At 30.7% G+C, this 23,463-nt stretch overlaps 2 protein-coding genes across 2 annotated transcripts in view; one reads left to right on the forward strand and one right to left on the reverse strand.

Annotated features, from left to right (window-relative positions):
- The first annotated feature begins 1,891 nt into the window (after positions 1-1,891).
- Positions 1,892-7,912, forward strand: LOC142332921 (armadillo repeat-containing protein 7-like). The gene is made up of 4 exons (XM_075379623.1): positions 1,892-2,099; positions 3,525-3,692; positions 3,978-4,115; positions 7,720-7,912. The coding sequence occupies exons 1-4, from the start codon at positions 1,988-1,990 to the stop codon at positions 7,881-7,883; spliced, it is 582 nt and encodes a 193-aa protein (XP_075235738.1). The 5' UTR covers positions 1,892-1,987; the 3' UTR covers positions 7,884-7,912.
- A 9,126-nt stretch (positions 7,913-17,038) lies between these two features.
- LOC142333020 (protein takeout-like) overlaps positions 17,039-23,463 on the reverse strand; it is a 73,624-nt gene continuing 67,199 nt past the window's right edge. The window contains exons 5-6 of the mRNA XM_075379796.1: positions 21,383-21,535; positions 17,039-17,414 (exon numbers count right to left, since the gene is read on the reverse strand). Of these exons, the coding sequence (XP_075235911.1) occupies positions 17,260-17,414; positions 21,383-21,535 (308 nt within the window). The 3' untranslated portion in view covers positions 17,039-17,259. The remainder of the gene's footprint in view (positions 17,415-21,382; positions 21,536-23,463) is intronic.

A 23,463-nucleotide genomic window follows, 5' to 3' on the forward strand; every position in this document is an offset into this window, starting at 1 on the left:
ATCCTGCGGCTAATGCATCCTCGTTTTTGAGTTATGTAAGATACAGACGTCACGCCGAAACTAGTCAAATGGATTCAGGGATAGTCAAAATGGATATTTCCGTTGAAATTTGAAAGCCGAAATTTTTTGCAATCACATAATACTTCCGTTACTTCGAACAAGGAAATAAAAACTACTCGTTCAATCGCAAACAAATTTTTACCCATGTTTCTTGGCATAACTAAGAAGGTTTTAGGATGTATTTCATCTCGAAGAACCAACCGATTGACTGCTTTCAAAGTTTTAGGATACACTGGTATTACACCATGGAAGGTTTTAAACCTTCCATGGTATAATACTGAGTACCATGATATAACCATTGTACTCATGATATAATAAGTACTATGGTACCATGAGTAAACATGATATAATAAGACTGAGGGCCTAGTGTCATTAAAATATAAAAATATTCATTATTTCTTCACCACCAAGGAGGGTAAAGTTGTAAATTAAAGATATTATTTAAGGAAAAAAAGTTAATCCTTTTACTTCATTGCTACATTTCTGCCTCCATGGCACAGAAGTAAGTTATGAAATTTTCGTCGTCAAAGTTATGTGTACTTTACAATAGTTACAAAGTTATGTCTACATAATATTACAATAACTACTTTTATTCTGTCTTTTGTAATTTAGTCTCTTTTTCAGGTTTTTATAAAGCCTAAATACTTTAATTGTTATGTATCAGCAGTATTCTCACAATCATGAGGATAACGAACAGTGCAGGGTCCATTGGGCAGAGTCCTCTGAGTAGACGGGAATGATGACCGAAGCGAGTTCTGCAGGTGTCCAAGGCGCCGTCCCACTTCAACATGTGAATGGTGAGCGAAGCTAGCTCTGCGGCCTTGAGGTAATCCCGGGAGGCACAGAGTTGACCTGAGTGGGCTCCGGAGTTCGCCTAGGCCGACCTAGGTTCTGGCTAGGTGGGGCTGACTATATATATATATATATATACAGAGTACAGTATATATGCAGAGTGATTTACCACGTTAAGTAGATACTTTGGCAGTTTATTCCACTTGTAAAAGTAAATAAAAGAGTATACATATAAACATGGGTTCGGAAACGCTTCGTTAACAAGTTACGGCTGGCGAAAAATTTCGCCCAGATTTCATCTCCTCCAGTGAAATGAATCCATACAGAAATTCTTGGGATGCAAAAATTAATGCTAATTTGATGGTTTCATATGAAATCCAATCTAACAAATTGAGAAAAATGAGTCTGAGAATTGTAACCTCTGTAGTCTAGAAAAACGCAAATAGCGAGAGGCAAAAAACATGCTTTTTTACGTTTGAATATCTTTGTTAATTTGCCAATAAACAGATAAAACTCTTTAATAAAACTTGCAGGAAATTTAATTCTAAACATAATAATATAAATAAATAGAAAGTGAATTACAGTTAAATAAAATGGACTTTTATTTGAGCAATGAAATAATACGATGCGGCAATCATGAACCAAACACTTTCTCTCTTTCTTTTCCTGTTTAGCCTCCGGAACCATCGCAAGATACTACTTCAGAGGATGATGTGTATCAATGTAAATGAAGTGTAGTCTTGTATAGTCTCAGGTTGACCGTTCCTGAGATGTGTGGTTAATTGAAACCCAACCACCAAAGAACACCGGTGTATCCACGATCTAGTATTCAAATCCATGTAAAAATAACTGGTTTTATACTAGGACTTGAACGATGGAACTGTCGACTTTCAAATCAACTAATTTGGGAATTAGTTGATTTGTCACCACTTGACCAATAGACCAACCCGGTGGGTAAACAACTAAACCAACCGGGTGGGTTAGACCAAACATTTGAAGAAGACGTTCTTTAACTACTTCAATATTGACTGACCTATCTATATTAAATAAACATTGTTTTCATAACATACGTTTGGCAGTTTTTTAGGTTAAAGTTTTGTTGGTGAAACGTTATTGTAAAGTTTCTTATTTTAAAATGTTTAGTACATTTCAAAGATTGAAGGAAAGATCTGGTCACAAAAAACCTGAAAGATTTGAATATTTAAAAAAACTTGTTGAAGAATACTCAGCTATTACCACTAGTTTGGGTAACTATTATTCATAATAATAAATAATGATGATTTTTTTAATAAGTTTTTTTTTGTATATACCGTAGTTTGTTTAATTTTGTGTATTTTCAGATTTTATTTGTATTTGTTTTTTTTTTGTTGGTTCGTATCTTCACTAAATAAAGGTATTTAAATTTACCATTTTAACTATTGTTTTGAATATTAACAATAAAACAAAATTTACCTTATTTATAGATTGATTATTTAACTACTATCTTCAATCTATAATCTCATAATCTGATTAAATTATAACATTTTAAAATAAATAAGTATAATGTTCTTTATTGGTGTAAAAGGTTGAATATTTAGGTTATTATCATGTCTTCTTCCATTTTGATTTTGTTTGCTTATAGTTACTCATGTTAAATATATCATTGAAAGAATATGTTGTTATTTAGAAGCTGGACTTGCTGAAGTTTTGAGTTTTGTCAGTCTTAATTCGTATTACGTTTCAGTCTACAGTCATGAACCTCACTTTAATCATAATGTAATCACAGTCATTTTTATAATAAAATTAATTACAAACACCTGACACCCATCTTTTGTGAATCTGTATGATATAAATTGGCATTTATGATAATGTCAGTTGCCAATTTTCTTCAAATTTTGTGTGTAAAAAAAACTATTTTTTTGTTTTACTGCAGTCAAATTAAGAACGTTAATTTATTTCCATTTCACGAGTGAATTATATTTTTGGATGAGAAAATGAGGTTAGCAAAGCAATCGTGTTTATGATCATTATGTTTTCTGTTTGATGCTTCAAAATTTGAATTTTATGTGCATGAAGCTTTAAGCTTTTCTATTACACTTAAGCAATATAAACTTAAGGATTTGTAACTGCCATGAAGTTGCTCTCCCTGAATTATTAGGTGAACGAGTAAAAATATTATGAACTATATCTACTGATTCTTCACTAACTGACAGTATTCCAGCCTTTTTTTTATCTTTTTGTATTGAGCCAGTCTCTAAAAATCTTTCTAATAATTTATTTAATAAGTTTCATATCTGGAGAATTTTTACCATATTCAGCTATGAACATTAATAGGAGACTTCATTTCAAGTAGTGACAAAATACATTGGAATTCTCTTCAAAAGTGATTTTGAGTAAATAAACAGTAGAACACTCCTAGTGGCTAAATGATAAACATAATTTATTTATTCAAATCTGAAACAAAACACAAACACAGGAAACAGTGCAGTAAAATATTAATATTTATTATTAAAATAAGATATAATATTAATTATTACATAATCATAATAATCTTCTATAGATATATTACATTCAACATGTGATTAAGGTAATATTCTAGAATTTAGGCTTTACCAGATACAATCAATGAATTATGTGCTCTAATGTTGACACAATTCACCACTACATATTTTAATTCTTAATTTTTTTTTCAGATATGAAACGTCAGTTAATTGCAAATTTAGCAAATTTTGCGTATGATCCGATTAATTATGAATTCTTGAGAGAATTATCTGTATTAAATATATTTTTAGATCTTTTAGCTGATGATGATTACTTACTCACCAGATTTGCTATATCAGGACTTTGTAATCTAGCTCTTGGTAAGAAAAAATTACATGTTCATAGAAAGCTTATCTTGTTTTAAGTGGATGCTAATATTTTTAAATAATAGTAAATAAAAATATTTTCTAAAAAATGTTGAAGTTTCTACATATGTTGTAAAACATATACATAATTATGTCTTCAAATAATTTCCATAAATGCTTTCTGAATTGTGATTTATGTTATAGTTATTTTTTTATAATAAATATAATTCCTGAATTAATTATATTTGAGCAGTTACTTTAATTAAATTCTTCCAATTAATATAATTACTTTTTTTTTAGATCCAGAAAACAAAGAATATATTTTATTGAGCGGTGGAGTTGCTGCTGTGTCTAGATTTCTTAGTTCAAATGATGAAGAAACAGTTTTATCAGCCATTACAACACTAATGTTTCTTATTACACCACAGTCAAAAACCGGTATGAAAATTCTTCATTTTATATTATCTTTTTATATGCAATCCATTATATTTATTTTCTTGGTTATATTGTGTTATATCATATAGCCGTGCAGTATAATATTATAAGGAAAAGTATATCACTTAGGTCAAATTTTATATGTTCGGGTTTTCACAGATCTTGATATCTCATGACCCTGGATGAAATTTGGTATGATGATTTCTGTATATGGGGCTTTGATGTCTTCTAATTTTGAATAAAATCAGTCAAGGGGGAAAAGGGAGATACAGACCTTATTGGTCCCATATCTCAAAATTTTAATCAAAGGATCTTTTAAGTTTTTTCACACAAAATTTAGTTTAGGTAGTTGAAGATAGCTATTGACGAGGTTTTGCCTAATTCAAACTCCTGTTAACAAGTGTGGTAAAAAACATTTTATTTCTTTTAATGTCTTACGTCACATACTTTATCTTGGATTTACATTTAGTTAAATTGTTTAAGGGATCCCTTACATTAATATATCATTTCAGTTGTTTATTTATGTTATTTCTTTCATGGGTGTTGGGAGATAAGCCTAATTTTATTGGCTTTTTTCATCAGTTATTGTGTTTTACTTGATATCTCCAGACTAAATTAACTAATTAACCTAAGTATCCATTGTACAATGAGTTACAAAAAGTAGAAAGAAAGCTTTGTAACTCAGTTTACCAAAATATTTGCCCTTCGCAGATTACCAACCCATCGGTGAGAAATTAAAAATGTGTAAGAAAACTGTTATAGAAATAAACAATTATTCATCTAATAAGTTACATTATAGTTGCCCCAGCAAATCTACGAGCTTGTGATGTTACGTGCTGACATCTCATTATATTATTTTCCAAAGCATTATTGTTGCACATAATTATTATTTTTATTTCATTTTTTAACTTACAAACAATATGGGCACCCAAACAATACATTTATGTTGTTGTGTGTTCAATTCTTTCTGCTTGAGTTGATTACATGTATAAAAATGCGTAATGACTCAATCTTGTAAACAATAACAATTTCTTAACCAATTACTATTGCTCTGATTGGTATTATGTATAGGCCCGTAAAAATTTATACTTGCAGTTAGAAATAATGTCTTTCATCACGATTATATTTGGATCCATCACTCATAGTACACAATGTGTGTATAAAGAAATAGACTTTAGTCCAGTTTATGTCGTGTTCAGTGAAGGTATTTGAATAGCGTCTTTGTGCAATCATAATATTTTATAATTACTCATTGTTTTTCGCAAATTTTTTGTAATACATTATTTTATTTTTGTTCTTGTGTTAGTGTGGTTTGCTGTGGCAGAATTTAAATCTGTATTTAAGGAAAAAAAAGTTAGTAGTTAAGCACGTGAAATTATCAATGTTTGATTTTATGAGAAAAAAAAGCTCTAAATGTAGGTAAATTATCTGACGACAAACATATAAGTGACATTCAAAAATGCAAAGAAAGAAGTGCTACTGCTTTTCAGATATCAAGAACACAGGTTCAAAAACTCAGAAGAGAAAAAGAAATGATTTTTCAATTAACATGTGTTCTTTCAGCATGGTGAGAAAGTATAAACTACATTCGAAACCTGTCAATGGACTTGAAAGTTTTAATTTAGGTGTTCAATGAATTTCTTTCAAAGAAGACCAAATTACCTACTTTAAAAAAAATAAATTAAGAACTTCAGTCATCTATTGATTTTGAAGGCAGTGAATCAACTTTAGTTGTTATTCTGAAAGCATTAGGTTTCAAATGGTGTAAAACTGAAAATAAAAGAAAACTTTTAATTGAGAAATCCGATATCAGGTGGAAGAGAATTGAATATTTGCAGGCAATGGCTATGTACAGACAAAGGAACACTACAATTGTTTATTTTAATAAAAAACGTACATTTTAATTTCACATTATTCAACAACGTTGTGGTCAGATGGTATTGTTGAGGGTCTTCATGTGCCGATTAATAAAGTGACCGTTTAATAGTAATTCATTCTGAAGGAAAAATCAGTTTTATTCCAAATGCGTTAATTGGAAAGTCAGTTCAAAAAGTGGCGACTACCATGACATGAATATAGGCAATTTCATGAATTGGGCGTGGGAAAAATTAATTCCAAATCTTCCACCAATGTTAGTAGTAGTTATTGTTAACACCCCTTAAGTAATTACAGGTATTGTAACTCCAAATTCTAACTCCAGAAGAAACCATATGATAATTGGCTGGAGAAAATTCATATTCCATATAGTTCAAAAATGCTGAAACCACAGTTACATGAATTAATAAAGTTACATAAAGTAAAGAAATATTACTTGGATGAACTTTTGAAAAAACTTATTAGAGTCAAAATGGTATCGCTTTTAACAGGTTTTTCATGATTTTCGAGAGATTATAACTTTTTTATTAGTAAAATACACAAGAAACGTTTTTATTTGCCATTAAATCTACAAAAACACTGCAAGGTTTGCAAATTTGAGATTTTTATTACCAGCCCCGTCAGAGTTATTTGAAACCAAAATTTGAATTTTAAAAAAAAATTAGTTGTCAAAAGTAATTAGTTGTAAAGATGTTTGGGTAAGTATATCACCGTTAATATTATATACGGTAAACTGCTAACATATACCTACATTTAAAAAAATAATCCAAACTGTGTATGTCATCCCTACTTTTTGAAAAAAATTACCAAAGTGAAATTTCACCGTTTTTCTTGTTCAATTTTATTGGTAATTTTTTCATAGAAAGAAGAGAGATAGGTAAATAAACCACTGGACCTATCTTTACCTTGAGAAAATATAATTAAATTGCTTTTTGTGTCATCCTTCCAGGACCAATAATTTTTTCAGCAAACCCTTAAAATCACAAAAATAGGTGTCTGCAGCGTAAAAAAAATGGCTGCCACAGGTAAACTGCTTAAATAAGTGGGTAAGTTTCAATTTTTTTTGAATTGGTCAAGCAAACCACTCCTTGGGTCACTTCAAATGGATTGATCCCTGTACTATGTTGATGACCTGACCAAGGCTTAGAACAAAGTGTGGGTATACAAAGATGAGGAAACCTCATGCTATTTTAAAATCCAGATCAGTGAAGAAGAGAATGGTGGTGGTCATATTTTTAGAGGGAGTCGTGTTGGAAACTCAGAAGAAAGTTACCAGTAAATTGTATACTGAGGAACACCTGCCCAGTGTTGTCTGAACTCTCAAGAAGCTGCGCCTAAAGTCAAGGATGGATACTTGGTCTCTTCAGTATGATAATGCTCCAAAGTTTGTTGAGTATTTGGCCAGCACCGGAACAAATTGTTAGAGTATCCTCTCTACATTTCTAATCTCACTCCATGTCACTTCACACCGTTTCCTAAGGTAAAAAACAAACTGAAAGGAGGCATTTTTCAGGCAGTGATGAACTGCCTAACTGCCGATTTGGGACGATGAGTATCCTCAGATCTCTAACGAAACATGGCAGGGGATTTCTTTGAAAACTGGTTTTGAAGATTATAGAAAAGTGTATGTGTGGTGGAAATTATTTTGAAAAATTATGAAAATATTATATATATATATATATAATTAATTAATATAATTTTATAATTAATTTATATATTTTTTTTTTTTCAGAAATAACCAGTTCAGAAATAGTTCAGTGTATGCTTACATTTTCATTGAGCCAGAATCAAAGATTAGCTAATTTAGCAAAATTATTTCTTGAAGATTATTGTACAGTAAATCAAACTGAAGATGTTAAAAATTCTGTTAATTATATTCCATTACCAAATACTTAATAAAAAAATATAATATGTGCAATTATTTGTGTTTATACTTTTGTGTATGTGTTGTTTTTAATCAGACATATATTAATTAATAAATTAGGCTAAAAGAATAAAAATGACAGTTCAAAAAGGAAAGTGTTTGGGTGTCAGGGTTTTGTAAAAGCATCATCACTTGTGTATAATATTTATACACATATTTATAATATTTATATACGTGTTATTAGAAGAATACAGAACAATTAGTTTAACTAGTCATGCATCAAAAATCTTAACTAGAATTCTATACAGAAGGATTGAGAGGAGAGTGGAAGAAGTGTTAGGAGAAGACCGATTTGGTTTCAGGAAAAGTATAGGGACAAGGGAAGCAATTTTAGGCCTCAGATTAATAGTAGAAGGAAGATTAAAGAAAAACAAACCAACATACTTGGCGTTTATAGACCTAGAAAAGGCTTTCGATAACGTAGATTGGAATAAAATGTTCAGCATTTAAAAAAAATTAGGGTTCAAATTCAGAGATAGAAGAATGACTGCTAACAATTACAGGAACCAAACAGCAACAGTAATAATCGAAGAATATAAGAAAGAAGCCGTAATAAAAAAAGGGAGTCCGACGAGGATGTTCCTATCCTCGTTACCTTTTAATCTTTACATAGAAGTAGCAGTTAATGATGTTAAAGAACAATTTAGACGGAATAATAGAAGAAGGTGAAAAGATAAAGATGCTACGATTTGCTGATGATGTAGTAATTCTAGCCGAGAGTAAAAAGGATTTAGAAGAAACAACGAACAGCATGGATGAAGTCCTACGCAAGAACTACCGCATGAAAATAAACAAGAACAAAACAAAAGTAATGAAATGTAGTAGAAATAACAAAGATGGACTACTGAATGTGAGAATAGGAGGAGAAAAGATTACGGATGAAGAAGAATTTTGTTATTTGGTAAGTAGAATTACTCTTTAGTAATTCTACTTACCAAATGGACGAAGCAGGAGCGATATAAAATGCCGAATAGCAAAGGCGAAACGAGCCTTCAGTCAGAAATATAATTTGTTTACATCAAAAGTTAATTTAAACGTCAGGAAAAGATTTTTGAAAGTATATGTTTGGAGCGTCGCTTTATATGGAAGTGAAACTTGGACGATCGGAGTACCTGAAAAGAAAAGATTAGAAGCTTTTGAAATGCGGTGCTATAGGAGAATGTTAAAAATCAGATGGGTGGATAAAGTGACAAATGAAGAGGTGTTGCGGAAAATAGATGAAGAAAGAAGCATTTGGAAAAATATAGCTAAAAGAAGTGACAGACTTATATAGGCCACATATTAAGGCATCCTGGAATAGTCGCTTTAATATTGGAGGGGCAGGTAGATGGAAATAAAAGGCAGGCGACATTTGGAATATGTAAAACAAATTGTTAGGGATGTAGGATGTAGGGGGTATACCGAAATGAAACAACTAGCACTAAATAGGGAATCTTGGAGAGCTGCATCAAACCAGTCAAATGACTGAAGACAAAAAAAAAACATGTTATTAAATGTTTGTTTTTATTTTATTTTATTTAATGACTTCAATATACTCTTTATATGTAACTGCAATTTTAATCCTTTAATTTTATGTTTAATATGTCATTTTATAAATATTATACACGACTGATGATGTGGGACTCCGAGAAAGTACTTTTGTGAAAAATTATACAATATAAATAAGGTAAGAGTTGTCTTTCTTATATCTGTACTTCGTGGATTAAGTTGAGTTATTTATATATTTAAATTTATATTATTAGTGGAGAGCTGATAGGTCTTGAAAGGATTGAATTTAGAAAAAAAATATATATATATGTATTAAAAAAATATATAATGTATATAAAAGGATTTCTAACAATCCAATTCTAAAGAATGGATATAATAAAATTGGGTCTTAAGATATCTTCAAATTGTATTTATAATTAAATCTTTCATAGAAAAAATTTTCCACTTAAACTTTAAGGAAAAAAGTTTACAGGACGTTCAGAAAACAATAAAAAATCCTTGAAAAAAACAAAAACATAAGAAATCCTATGAATAAAAACAAATTATTAAACTTTAATAAAAAAAAAAAAACTCAGGGCTAACTGAGCACCTACTTCTGCTTTTTTTTATCATTTTATCCATGAAATCAAAAAAAAGTAACAAATTCTCTCCAACTTCAAATATTTTTCATTTTGAACCTACAATTTCCCCAAGCCTTCCATTAGAAACAACTCAAAAATTAAAAAATGTAAATGGTAGGGTTGACCATAATTTTAAAGGGTATTAAAAAACAACTTGAATAGTTTGATAATAATAATAATACCGAAAATGATGACATTTAATATTTTTCAAATTGATCTACAATCCACCGCAAGTAGTGTTCATACAGAAAAACAGATAATGTTTAGGTAGAAGTACTTGCTAAATTTCACTTTTTTTTAGTGTTGAACAGTTATTTAAGAGTTATTGCAGACCACAACAGAATGAAAATTATTTAAACGCAATTTTTAATAACAAATATTTATTAAAACTTAAAAAATCTTCTTCTGACACAATGTGTCACCTGCCTTTGGCATTAATAAGTTCATTCACATGCTTTAGGATGGATTTAATCAGTTTTTCACATGCTGACATCATTTCTTCACCTTTAAACCAAATGTTGATTAGATTACTATCATTTGTTCTTTTGCATACTCTAGCTTTCTTTGAAGATTGTTCACACGATTGGGTTAAAGTTAAATCATTACTTTTTATACATTCGATAATTAATTTTTATTTATGGCAGGGTGCAAGATCATGTTAATAAACACTGCATCTGGTCAGCTAGTTTTATCAGATTTTTACAAAGTCAGACAAACTTATTCTACCATATTTGTATATTATCAGAATTCACCTAACAATTAATTGACATTATTCACCCTACCCCTGTATCAAAAAGCAGTCACATATTTTCTTTATGTGATGAATTATGCACTGATCTAAATAGTTTCGGTAAAAGCATTTCTCTCATAACCAGATTATTTCCTTGAAGAAAAATAAAATGTTTTAACTGAGAAAAAAAATACAAAAATATATTTGATTGCATATAAAAAATTATTTTTTAAAAAAGTTTTTATTTAACTAATATTAACATTAATAAAAAAAAGGAAAAAAATTAGAAAAATTCTCTAAAAAGTAAAAAATAAGAATTAAATCAAATTGAGAATTTTAAACAAAAAAATATAATATATTAACAAATATAAAAATGCACTGAAAAGTAAAAAATAAATTACATAAATAACCAATAAATAAATGTAATAATTATTAAATTTTAAAATTAAAAGTAACGAAAATATTTAGTTAAATAAAAGCGTGGCGCAGTTTTTATAATTTATTTAAAACAACACAACATTTATTTTTACAATTAATCTTCATTTTCATTTTCAATAACGACGCGAGGAGGTGGAAAGGTCTGCTGGAGAACCTCTCCAGTTGAGACCGACTAGCTATGATTAACAATCTGGGAAAATGCACCCACTCGCTTTCTTTGTACGTGTTCTCACATAGTTGAAATTCATCTTCGAATTCTGCATGTAATCTAAGCCAAATTGAACGCACTCTTTCCGCGAAGTTTCATTTTAATTAAGTATGAATTTTTATTTAACGAATTCATAATTATGATTACAATTACAATAACGATAATAATTAATCATTTTTCTGATTACCGTCAAAATGTAATAACTTTGTGCAAGATTTCTAAATTTAATTTTTATTTAACCCTTGAAGGTCATCTCGGTGCAAATTTGAACCGTCAAAGAATTAAAACTTGAGTTATTTTATTACAGATAAATAAAGTAAATACATATACTAAACAACCCATTAAACAAAAAATATATTTTAAAATACTGCAAATGTCTATAAATACTTATTCGAAAAGATTGTTATAAAAACTATGCCACGCTTTTATTTAACTAAATATTTTCATTACTTTTAATTTTAAAATTTAATAATTATTACATTTATTTATTAGATATTTATATAATTTATTGTTTACTTTTCAGTGCATTTTTATATTTGTCAATATATTATATTTTTTTGTTTAAAATTCTCAATTTGATTTAATTCTTATTTTTTACTTTTTAGAGGATTTTTCTAATTTGTTTTCTTTTTTTTATTAATGTTAATATTAATATTGGTTAAATAAAAGCTTTTTTTAAAAAATAATTTATTATATGTAATCAAATATATTTTTGTAATTTTTTTGTATTTTTTACTTTTTATTCTTAATGAACTATAAACTTTTTACATCCAAAAAAATATTCTTAATAATATTTATATCTTAATATTATTTTGTTCAAGTCTGTTTGTTTATTAAGACTAAAAAGTAAAAATATTTATTTTTACACATCGAAGTTACATAGGTGTACCAAATTTCAATCATTTTCATAAGATAGTTCATGAGAAATGAAAATTTTCAACTAAATGCATGAATTTAGCATAGGGGTAATGCGTGGTGGTGTGTGGGTGGGTCATATCAAATTCTGACACCGTATTGTCATCGAAGTTACACACGAGTACCAAATTTCATTGATTTTCACACGATAGTTCATGAGAAATAAACATTTTCAGCAACATGCATGAGTTTAGCGTAGGGGTAGTGCATGGGAGGGTCATATCCAAATTCTAACATTGTAGTATTGTATTGTCATCGAAGTTAGATACGTGTAGCAAATTTCATTGATTTTCATACGATAGATCAAAAGATATCGCAGTTGCAAGATTTGATTATAACTAAAGCAAGTTAAATAAAAGCTTATAAAAAAACATTTTTATTCAATCATCTTCAGTCCAGTTTTTATATATTTTTAGTCTGATTGGGACTTTTTTTTCATGATTTCTGTTTGTAACTGCATCTTTTGATGGGTGTTGCTTTATGGCTGGCCTCCAACAGTATTCACCAAACAGTTGAACGATAAATACTGAACCATTGTATATAGCTCGGTCCAATTCATTTTCCAGATAAAAACATCTGAACCTAGAACTTTCTTTAATTTTTTTTTTTATTAAATTGAATCGCTCTGGTAGCGGTTTATCTTTTTCTTCCACAATTCCTCCTCAGTTGATGAGAAAAATTACCAGTTTCTTTAAAACGCTTAATATTTTTTAAACAATGCGTCTAAACTAATTATTTATTTTGGTGATATTGTTTTCTGTTCAGTAAAAATTTATATTTTGTCTTTTCCTTAACAATTAAAAAAAAAAAAAATTTATAAAAACACCTAAACTAGTTGCTGCGGCTGATTTCAAATATGTAATTAATGATTAATAAAGGTGACAGACTGATAATACATTACTATAATCTCTGTCTATCTAAACAGTTATAGTAACACTAATAAAAAGCTGAAAATATTAGTGGGGAAATATCAGATGATTACAAGGGCTACCAACTGAAGGAAATTAAATTATCGTAAAAATAATGCTTGTTCACGTAACATTTGAATGATACTGTAGCTTCAAAAAAACATTAAATGACAGCCATCAGTTTGGTTACAGTTGTCGTAGTCTGCTGTTTTTGACAAAAATATTTGTTTTTTAATGTTTTTTTTTTAAAAATGGTGTATCATAATCCTACCTTTTTCAATTAAGAATTTTGTGTTGGCCCCTGGGTGGTTGGAATGTAATGGTTGTGTACGAAATAAACAGATTTTCAGGTGTACTACTAAATGGATAAATTGTACGATGATATTCTTTAATATAAGTTAACCAACTATTTATAGAAATTGGTAATGAACAAGCATCTTGTACTGTAGCCCCAAAAATTATATTAAAGTCTCACGTTTGAACTCGTGTAAAAAATAAACTTCCCATCCAATTTCAAAACAAGTTAAATCAAAATTTACATAATTCTATTCTGCATTTGGCGATATTAAACTTTTATTTACTGATTTTTTAAGGAATGGTTTTGGAGTATGATCTTGAGAAATTGTGGATTTCTTAATTTTTCTGTTGCATTACTTGATGTTAATCACTTCTTACCTTTAACAAACTACTACATCAATTCTACTCAAATTTTTAAACAAAGGAGCCCATTAGATTAACTTATCACCCCTTGAATTTCAGATATGTACATCTAACAACTTATAAGCAATTTGTTATCATCGTAACTGTACAACGGAGAAACCTCTATCAAGGCTCTGTGTCTAACAGTATTTCAAATTAATAAATATCATTAGGCTGACTTTTTTATGTAAAAAGAAATAATTCTTTTAACTGAGCTGTTAAAATAGGAGAAAGTCGTACAGTAAGTTACACTTACTTAGTTTAGTTCTCACCTTCAGCTCTTTGTCTGTGGATACATAGTTGCCAGATTGTTTATTATGTTTCATATACTATAGTAACTGCTGGGTTGGACTTCTTTTTTTCCCATTCTTTGAGTAATTTATCTACATTACTATGTAAAGAGGAGGAGGATTTTTGTTTGTTCAGGATAAACAAAAAAACTACCTGATCGATCGCAACCAAAGTTTTACACACGTTTCTTGCCATAACTGAGAACATTTTTACATATATTCCATCTCAAAAAATTTAGAACAAAAAAAAATAAATATATACAATAGCTGTTTTTTTTTTCAACCTCCAATTGTGCATCTTAGTAAGCAAGATAAGTGGGAGCCAGGTCTGCACGTCGTGCGATCGCGCTGTCCCCCACCACAACCTTTGCCATTGCTGGCTTGTCTGAGCCAAGCTACAGGCAATTGAACATGGCCACTACAATCGATGCTTCCGCCAAGTGTGAGTTGCAAAGTGCGATACATTTTCTGCAAGCAGAAGGATGTAGCACTGTTGAAATCCATCACAGAATGAGCCTGGTGGATATGATGAAAACTTTATGAGTGATGGTAGTGTACGGGAATTTAAAAAAGGGTGAACGGATGTTCATGAGAAAGCGGGCAAGGATGCAAGTCTGTTGCTACTGTACTCCTGGTCGAGCGTGTTGATGATTTTGTCTGCAACAAACAGAAGTTTACGGTAAGTGAACTTTCTGCAGAAATCCCAGAAATTTCAAGGTCTTTGTATACACAATTGTGACTAAAGACCTAGTTTCACGCGTCACGATAATGAGGAGGAAAAGTTTTTAAAGTCTATCATTACTGGCAATGAGACTTGGATCTAGTATTATAATGCAGAAAACAAAGAACAGTCTAAGCAGTGGATGTACACTTTTTCTCCAAACAAGCTGAAAAAGTTCAAACAGACACTAAGCAACAAGAAAATAATTGCTAAAGTTTTTTGGGACCCATAAAGGTGTCTTTTTGGTGGACTTTATGGAGCAGAAGACAACAATAACAAAGGAAGTTTATTGTGAATCTTTACATTGCCTCCACAGAGCGATCCAGAACAAATGAAGAGGCATGCTCTCGTCTGGGGTAGTTTTTATTCACAACAATGCACGATTGCACTGGGCCAATGTGATGCAAGACCTTCTCAAGCAATTCAAGTGGAACTTTTCGACCATCCACCGTATAGTCCAGACCTAGCAACTAACAATTTTCACCTCTTTTGGGAATTGGTTGGGCGGACAACATTTCACCACCAACGAAGAACTTCAGGAGGCTGTCAAGATGTACCTTACCTCACTGGCAACAAACTTCTTTGAAGAGGGCATCGGAAAGCTGATGTCATGATATGACAAATGCCTGTCGTTTTAGTGGTTTTGTAAAAAAAAAAAAAAAAAAAGTTAGATACTACTCAAATTTTAGTAATAACATCATTTTATCTCAATGTCTTTTTTTTTATGTGTATAGTGAAGGATTTCCCAGTTGAAGCACAAACTTTAATGAACTGTGAACACAAAATTTGAACTGAATAATTCGAATGAATCCAGTGAATAATATTATATAATAACAGAATTAAATTTACATTAAATAAAGTCGTCTAACTATTCTGTTATATAAAGAGGAAGAGGGATTTTTTCTTTGTAATAAACTGAAAAATTATGTTACCAATTGCAACCAAATTTTTACTCATGTTTCTTAGGATAACTGGAAGGTTTTTAGGTATATTTAATCTCAAAAAAAGAAGTATATTTATATGTACTAGTGGAGATTTGCCGATTGAAGCAGAAATTTTAATGAATTGTGAACTTGTGTCTATCGCTGTGTGAGCTGGGTTTTAACTGAATGATTATGGATATTATTTATAAACCAAATTCTAGATTTTTTGAAATTCTGAGTTTCAAGGGTTAAAAGTTTTTTGAATTTTTTTTAAACCCTTTTTTTCCAATCTCGGTCACAAATGAAGAAATCAACCAGATATTAGGTAAGTATATTCCTCATATCAATTTATAGATTTTTGAAAAATTTCCTTGAAAAGGGATGAGGAAAGGTAAAAAGAATTTTGAAAAAATGATTGTAAATTTTCCCAATCCCAACCATAGTAAACAAGATATTCTGTAGATTTGAGTTTTCAAATATTCTTCGGATAGATATTTAAAAGCAATTTTAGGGTTTTTTAACGGGTGCAAAAGTACATGGAACTGTGACTCAACCAACACAGCCACTGCCACCATTTCTGTATGTATGAATGGCTGCACCTGCCTCTGGTTACTCGACTAGATAAAATGGAAAGATTTACCACTATGGGAAACACAAGTAATCATATAACACAGGGTAAGCTACGACAGAAAGCTAGTTAATGTATATTCTACTTTTTCTGAATGTAGTTAATTGTGGCATTACTTCACTATTATTTATTCTTGTATATTTTAAGTGTCATTTTTAATTTACGTTAATAAAAAAATTACTTTTCGAACATTTTCTTTTGCATATTTTTATTTAGAAAAAAAAAAATTGTAAATAGCTCTAATGTAACTTGTTAGCTATGAAAGACTGAGTTGCAGACAGTCATGCCAGAGCTCTAAAAGAACTATGAATGCACCATAAAAAAACTGGAAGGCCAGTACTAGAAAAAATATCATTTGTCATGAATGGCTCCAGAGATATTGCCACTGGTATTTTAGCTTACACATCATTAGCGTTAATTCATTTAACTGCAGTATTTATATTAAAAATAAATGTGTTTCAGTCATCACTAAAACAGTTATTTTTATTAATTGTCTCTAATAAGAACAGTAATAACAAAATTTCTTTTTGGAAAAATAATTTAAAAAAAAAACACTTCATCACATGAAACATGATCAATGGATATAGGTCCTCTTTTAATACACCATAATAAAAAATAACAATTTTTTAATAAATATATACATATATTAGAGAGCTTAATTGTGTACATAAAAATATGGATGATTTTCATACAAACATTCATACATACAAATGTAAAATTTATCTCTGAACACACTTAATTACACATAAAATTAATAATAAAAAAATACAAATATTTATTTTATTCCTTAGGGAATATATTTTTAAAAGGAACAACTTCTGCCATTGATGTTAATGTCCTTCTAAATATTTCTCCAAGTGCTTCTGCCATGGCAGGCCCCAATTCTTTCATAATTTCTTGCCAATTTTCATTTAAAAATCTATTCATATTATCACCTAAAATAAAAACAACAACAAATAGTAACCGATTTCACTCTGGTATTAAATTTTAAAGTATACATCACATTACAACAAATTTTATTTCAATCTCAGTTTCTTAAAATAATATATATGAAAAAACTCTCTAATATCAGACAATCTCAAACATTATATAGGGGTGGCACAGAGAAACGGGAAATTTTGAATTTTATATTGGCAGCCCAGTAGGTGTACCGTAAGTAGGAGAAAGATGTTAAACTGTAGAGCAGTAATGGACATTTAGTTATGATGAAACAGTGTAATGGTGCAGAGCATGCGATTGCCATAAGGGCGTTTTACTGACATGGTGCCAGTGTGACAGTTGCACAAGAATGTTTTGGCAACATTAACAGATCCCACCCCATGGTCAAGTTTCTTCTTCACATGAAATCAAAACTTGGGTACGTAACTTTGATGAGACTGTTTCAGCTTTGAAAAATTAACCTATTGGGTGTGTCTGTACGTACGCCAGAAAACATTGATGCCATGAAAATTGTAGTGATAAGAATTTCCTCGTCATTGGAACTTGGACGTCAGAGCGTGCAAATACTCCATAACCTGAAATTTCATCTTTAAAAGATTAAAACTGTCAAAAAACTCATTGTTAAGACGTCAAAGAACTAACACAACTGTATATTGCATCTGCAATTTTGTGAAAAACTGTTGTCTAAAATCAATGAGAATGCTAACTTTATTGAAAATCTTTGGATATCAAATGAAGCCCATTTTCACTTAAGTGGATGCATAAATAAGCAGAACTTTCATTACTTGGTACAAACAAACCCTGCTTGCTAGGTTCAGTAGCATCTGTTACACGGTGCTAAACTTGCTATATGGTGTGCAGTTTTGTGCCGTGGGCTGACAGGCCCTTACTTTTTTGAAGATGAAAGGGGCTCTGCCGTCGCTGTGACATCTCAACATTATGTCGACATATTTTGGTCCTAGGCTTCATTCTCTTCCAATTCCTGACCTTCGGCAAACCCGGTTTTAACAGGATGGAGCCACCTCACACTCTGCTAGACAGTCTACGGCAGCAATGGACGTTTGTTTGGGGATCACATAATTTTCAAAGACTGCTAATATCACTTAGCCGCCCCGCGGTCTACAGACCTTTCTGCGACTTCTTTTTATGGGGATATCTGAAGAGTGTTGTACCAGACTAGGCCATGAAACTTCGCCCAGCTCAAAACAAAGATTAAGGTGGAAATCACCAAAATCTTATGTTGCGCTAAGAAACATTTTCAGAATCAACTTACTAAATGTGTATGCAAAAATGGACAGCACTTAAGTGAAGTAATTTATAATTTTTAAAAAGTAATGTATATTGAAATTTTCACTCTTGTAGAACATACAGCGTGGTGCACAAAATGATCCCACATTTGTTTTGGGAATAATTGTTTAGGTTAATAATTAATGTCTTATATTGGTAGAAGTGACAGCATTCCATGAATATTAGTTACTTTCCAAGCGCACTATTTGTGTACTGTTCCCAGATGGCCGACAAAGGAAGACTGACTGTTGAACAGCTCGTACAGATTGTTTTTTTTTAAATGAAATGAAAAATGTGCTGCTTACACAGATAGTTTGGTTCCCCTTTTCCAACTTGGTGGTCGTCCTCATTTAAAACAATACATAGACTTTACAAAAAATTTAATAGTGACGGCTCAGTATTTGAGAGTAAGTGCAAACAGGCTGCCTATGTTAGTTCTCTACAGAATGTTGCAGCTTCATAGCAGCATTGCTGAGGAGTCTGGGAAAATCAACAAGAAAAGCAGCAGCATGAGTTGGGATTTCTAGGCGATCTGTGCAGCAAATTTTAAAAATCGATTTGCATTTGAATCCATAAAAAATAACAGTTTTGCCTAAATTAACATTTGACAACAAACATTCAAAGGTGACATTCACTGAACGGGCTAAGTACCAAGACATATTGTTGAACAACCTTTGGTTTTCAGATGAGCCACAATTTCATGTAGACAATTTATGTATGTATTTCACATAGGAATAAACAAAAAGTGCGTTTTTGGGCTTCTGAAAATCCACACGTGCTTCATGAAATGGTGCATTATGCTCCAATAATTAGAGTATGGACCGCAATCTCAAGTTACGGGGTAATAGGGCCATTCTTTTTCGGACAGTGAACAGTAATGTTATTTAAACATGCTGCATAATAACTTTGTTCCTTTTGCTTCTTGCAAAAGTGTTTTGATTAGAAAACAAGCAGTTCATGCAGGATGGAGTCAGATCGTACACAGCTAATGTTTTAGACTTTCTGCATGAAACTTTTAACACAAATGTTCAAACCGATTTCCTAATCGTTTTGCATGTGGACGAAACTGGCCCCTGAACAGTCCTGATTTGAATCCGTGTGATTATTTACTTTGAGGATTTCTAAAGGAAAAAATATTCCCTAAACATCCTGGTACAGCGATGAAACTGCGAGAGCTGATCATTGAAACATGCAATGAGATAACTGAGCATATGTGTCATCAGGTTATTAATATAGGAGTTTGTGTTGAAGAAGTTGCTAGATGTGATGATCGTCATATTGAACACGTGATAAGCTGAACATAATTTCCAGGTATACAGTAAACATGTTGAATTTTACTTTTCTGTATTGCGATTCAAGTAAATATTTTTTAACTAAACCAAAATGTTGGGATCATTTCATGCTCCAAATGTATTTTCAACATCAAGTAACGGTTAGTAACTTCAGTTTGTTTTTTTCTAATTATTTAAAATTTTTCTCTTTCTCTGTGCCAAACTGTACTTTATGAGCAAGATGATGAAAAAACAAGGATAAGATATCTACAGTTGAAATTATATTGTTTCAACGATAAAAAGTGGCCACTAACCTGAAATAATGGTGATTGTGGTTTCCTACATGACCATTAACAAAAAGTTATTTTGACTACAGGGTTTACACACAGAAGAAAAATTGCTTACACAGATGTACAATGTGAAATTTCTAACAGTGATAGTTTCAGAACAAAGTATAACAGAATAGAAAAAAATTGGTGTACAGTAACATCCTCAAAGTAATAGTCTCATATCAAAAAATATGTTATTTTGAGCTACAAATATCTGCTAAATTTTTTTTTGTTTATTATTAAACAATTATTAAAGACGTACTGTAGACCATTTTTGAAAAAACTGAAAAACATTAAATGCTTACTATTTTGGTTATTAGAGTACAAAGCTTTTTACATTAAAATTTTTGTTTTTTAACACCTTTTAAAATGTTGTGTCACAATTCTTTCTTTCTATTTAGAATTTTTGAATTTCTCCTTCCATCTATGGTGGATTCATATCAAATAGGTAAGAACATTTGCTAAATATTATTCTTGTAAATATTATTTCATTATGTTTAATGATTGAAAAGATATTTAAAGTTTCCATACTTTAACAATAATATATTTTAATAATTTAAATGAATCTTATATAGGACCTAATTAGAATTTATTACGAAGGGTTTTTTTTTAAGTAAGGTATTAAATATACCTTATATTAAATTTGTCGCTATGATTTATTTTCAGGAACAAGATGACTGTGTATGATTTATTTTGTATATAGTTAGATGTTTTGGAAACCGATATAATAATATTATTCTTCTGGATTTTTTAGTTCAACTGAAGGAAGATACAACAGCACAAAAAAGTGATTAACTTTTATTTTTATTTTCATTTATACAATGGCTTGCATTATAGAGACTAAAACATAATGAAGAATTAAGAACCAGTATCAAAAATATTGAAATCGCTGTGAAATTTTTTGTTTTGAAAGCTGAAAAAAGAAGCTAATAAAACAAACCAGAAAATTCATTATTTATCGAAAATATTTTTTTAAGCTTATTTAGTTTTAATTTTTATTTCTTAATTTAAAAGTTTTTATCATAAAAAAAAAATTATTACTATAATGCTTAATTAAATAACACGTAAAGAACTTACCCAGTAATCTATCACCATTAAATAAATTCTGTAGCTTTATCTTCATATCACCGACTTCAAAAGGCATTTCATTATGCGTAACGACCACATATTCTAAACCATTTGACTTCTTTTCAAGCTTCCAATCATATATATAACTGAATGTAACATTACCTAATTAAAAATAAAAAAAATAATAATAATGTTTAGGTAAATAAAACAGATCTTTTATTCTGGATCGGTACATAGTAATGCATATCACAATGGGTATCCAAAAAACCAGAATTATTTATTTAATTTTTTTTTTTACATCTTGAAAACATCAATCCCCTTCAAAATATTATCCATTAGATGATATGCACTTGTCCCAATGGTTTTATAATCTTTTGAACTAATGCTGTTAATCACCTCTAGCAATCTTTTCTTAACCTTTTCTACATCCTGAAAACAGTTTCCTTTAGGTTTTTCTTCATTTTTGGGAGTAATAAGAAGTCACAGAGGGCTAGGTTAGGCAAGTAAAACGGGTGAGAATGGCAGGTGAGAAAAATGGCATTGTCATGCCATTTTTCATAAAAATACAGGTTGATTATATCAACGCTGTATAGGCAGGCGCAATGTCAAGATGAAGCAGCCGGTCCCCAAATCATCACAAGTCAGATGGTTTTTTTCTCAGCGCCTCATGCAATCGCTTCAGCACTAACAGATAGAAATTTTGGTTGACTGTGGTGTCCTGAAGAACAAATTCAATATGAGCGACTCCTCTGACGTCTGAAAAACAAAACATCATGGAATTCAAATTTGATTTCACTCGCCATGCTTTTTGTGGTTCGGGTGATGAAGCTGTCTTCCACTGGCTGGACGGCTGTTTTATTTCAACGTCAACATTCATCCTCTATTATGACTTCAGACAAATAAAACCGAGTCAATTTGTGCCTGTTCTTTCAACTGGAACGACGGTTCTCACTCTGGTCATTGGAAAGCAGTCGTGGAACAAACTCTGCTGTGACATGTCTCACGTTCAAATCTTCAGTTAGGATTCTTTGGCATGAACTCCACGAAATTCCATTTATTTCCTCCAATACGTCGATTGTTCTGCGATAATCAAACACGGCATCGTGCATTTTTTGAACATTTTCATTTGTTCTGGACATTGAGGGGTGACCCGAACAGAATTCATCTTCAAGTGACATTTGGCCACTTCTGAACCAAGCAAACCGCTCTTAAATTCTTGCCTGCCTTAGAGCTTCCTTCCAATAAACTTCCCAAAGCATTGAAACCGTTTCTATTGTTGGAAACAGAATCTGATGACACGTTGTTCCTTAAAGTTTGCACTGCAAAATCACCAAGGGCATTGGGACGGGCTTAAGAAAACACAATCACTCTGTCCGCTGTGATGGTTTCACATGAACACTACCTGGACAATTCAGCAAGGAGAGTGTTAGTAAATGTATCCTGCGGGAGAGGACAGCATTGCCAATTCGCTTGTGTACAGAAAATAATAGTTCATATTTTTTTGGGAATCCCATTGTGTATAGATCACATAAGGAAAAGGTAAATATATTATTCGACGAATATAAATAAGCAGAACTACTCCACAGGATTTTGCCTGGATGGATCGTGAGAAACCATGGTAAAACTTTCATTACACCAGCATAACAAACCACTGCATAATTAATTATAAAATAGAAGAATAGTAGTAATTAAAATCTATATTAATTATTTAACGTATAATTAATTATTTGATATATTTTTATATTTCTTGAATCCAAGTGAAGTTCATCTTTAACTAAAGAAGCTTTAATTTTTTCCCCATACCTGTATCATATGTAACTGGTCTTCATTTAGATATGTTACCATTGGGATCTCATAAACTAGACAAATTTTAAATGAGGAGCTTCATCTTGATTTTTGAATGCATTAAAAATACCCTATTCCCATGTTTGAAACATCTTCTGTTTCTCTATTATAATGGGGAACTTCATAAATTAAATACAATACATAATTCTACAATATTTTCCTTTAAATATGTTGAACGGGGGAGCTACATCTCATTTACATTTGTAACTATTGACAATATGTACCTGATTAATTGGAAAATTTAA

This window comes from Lycorma delicatula, chromosome 12 (assembly GCF_047948215.1).
Source record: "Lycorma delicatula isolate Av1 chromosome 12, ASM4794821v1, whole genome shotgun sequence".
Classification (NCBI taxonomy): domain Eukaryota; kingdom Metazoa; phylum Arthropoda; class Insecta; order Hemiptera; family Fulgoridae; genus Lycorma; species Lycorma delicatula.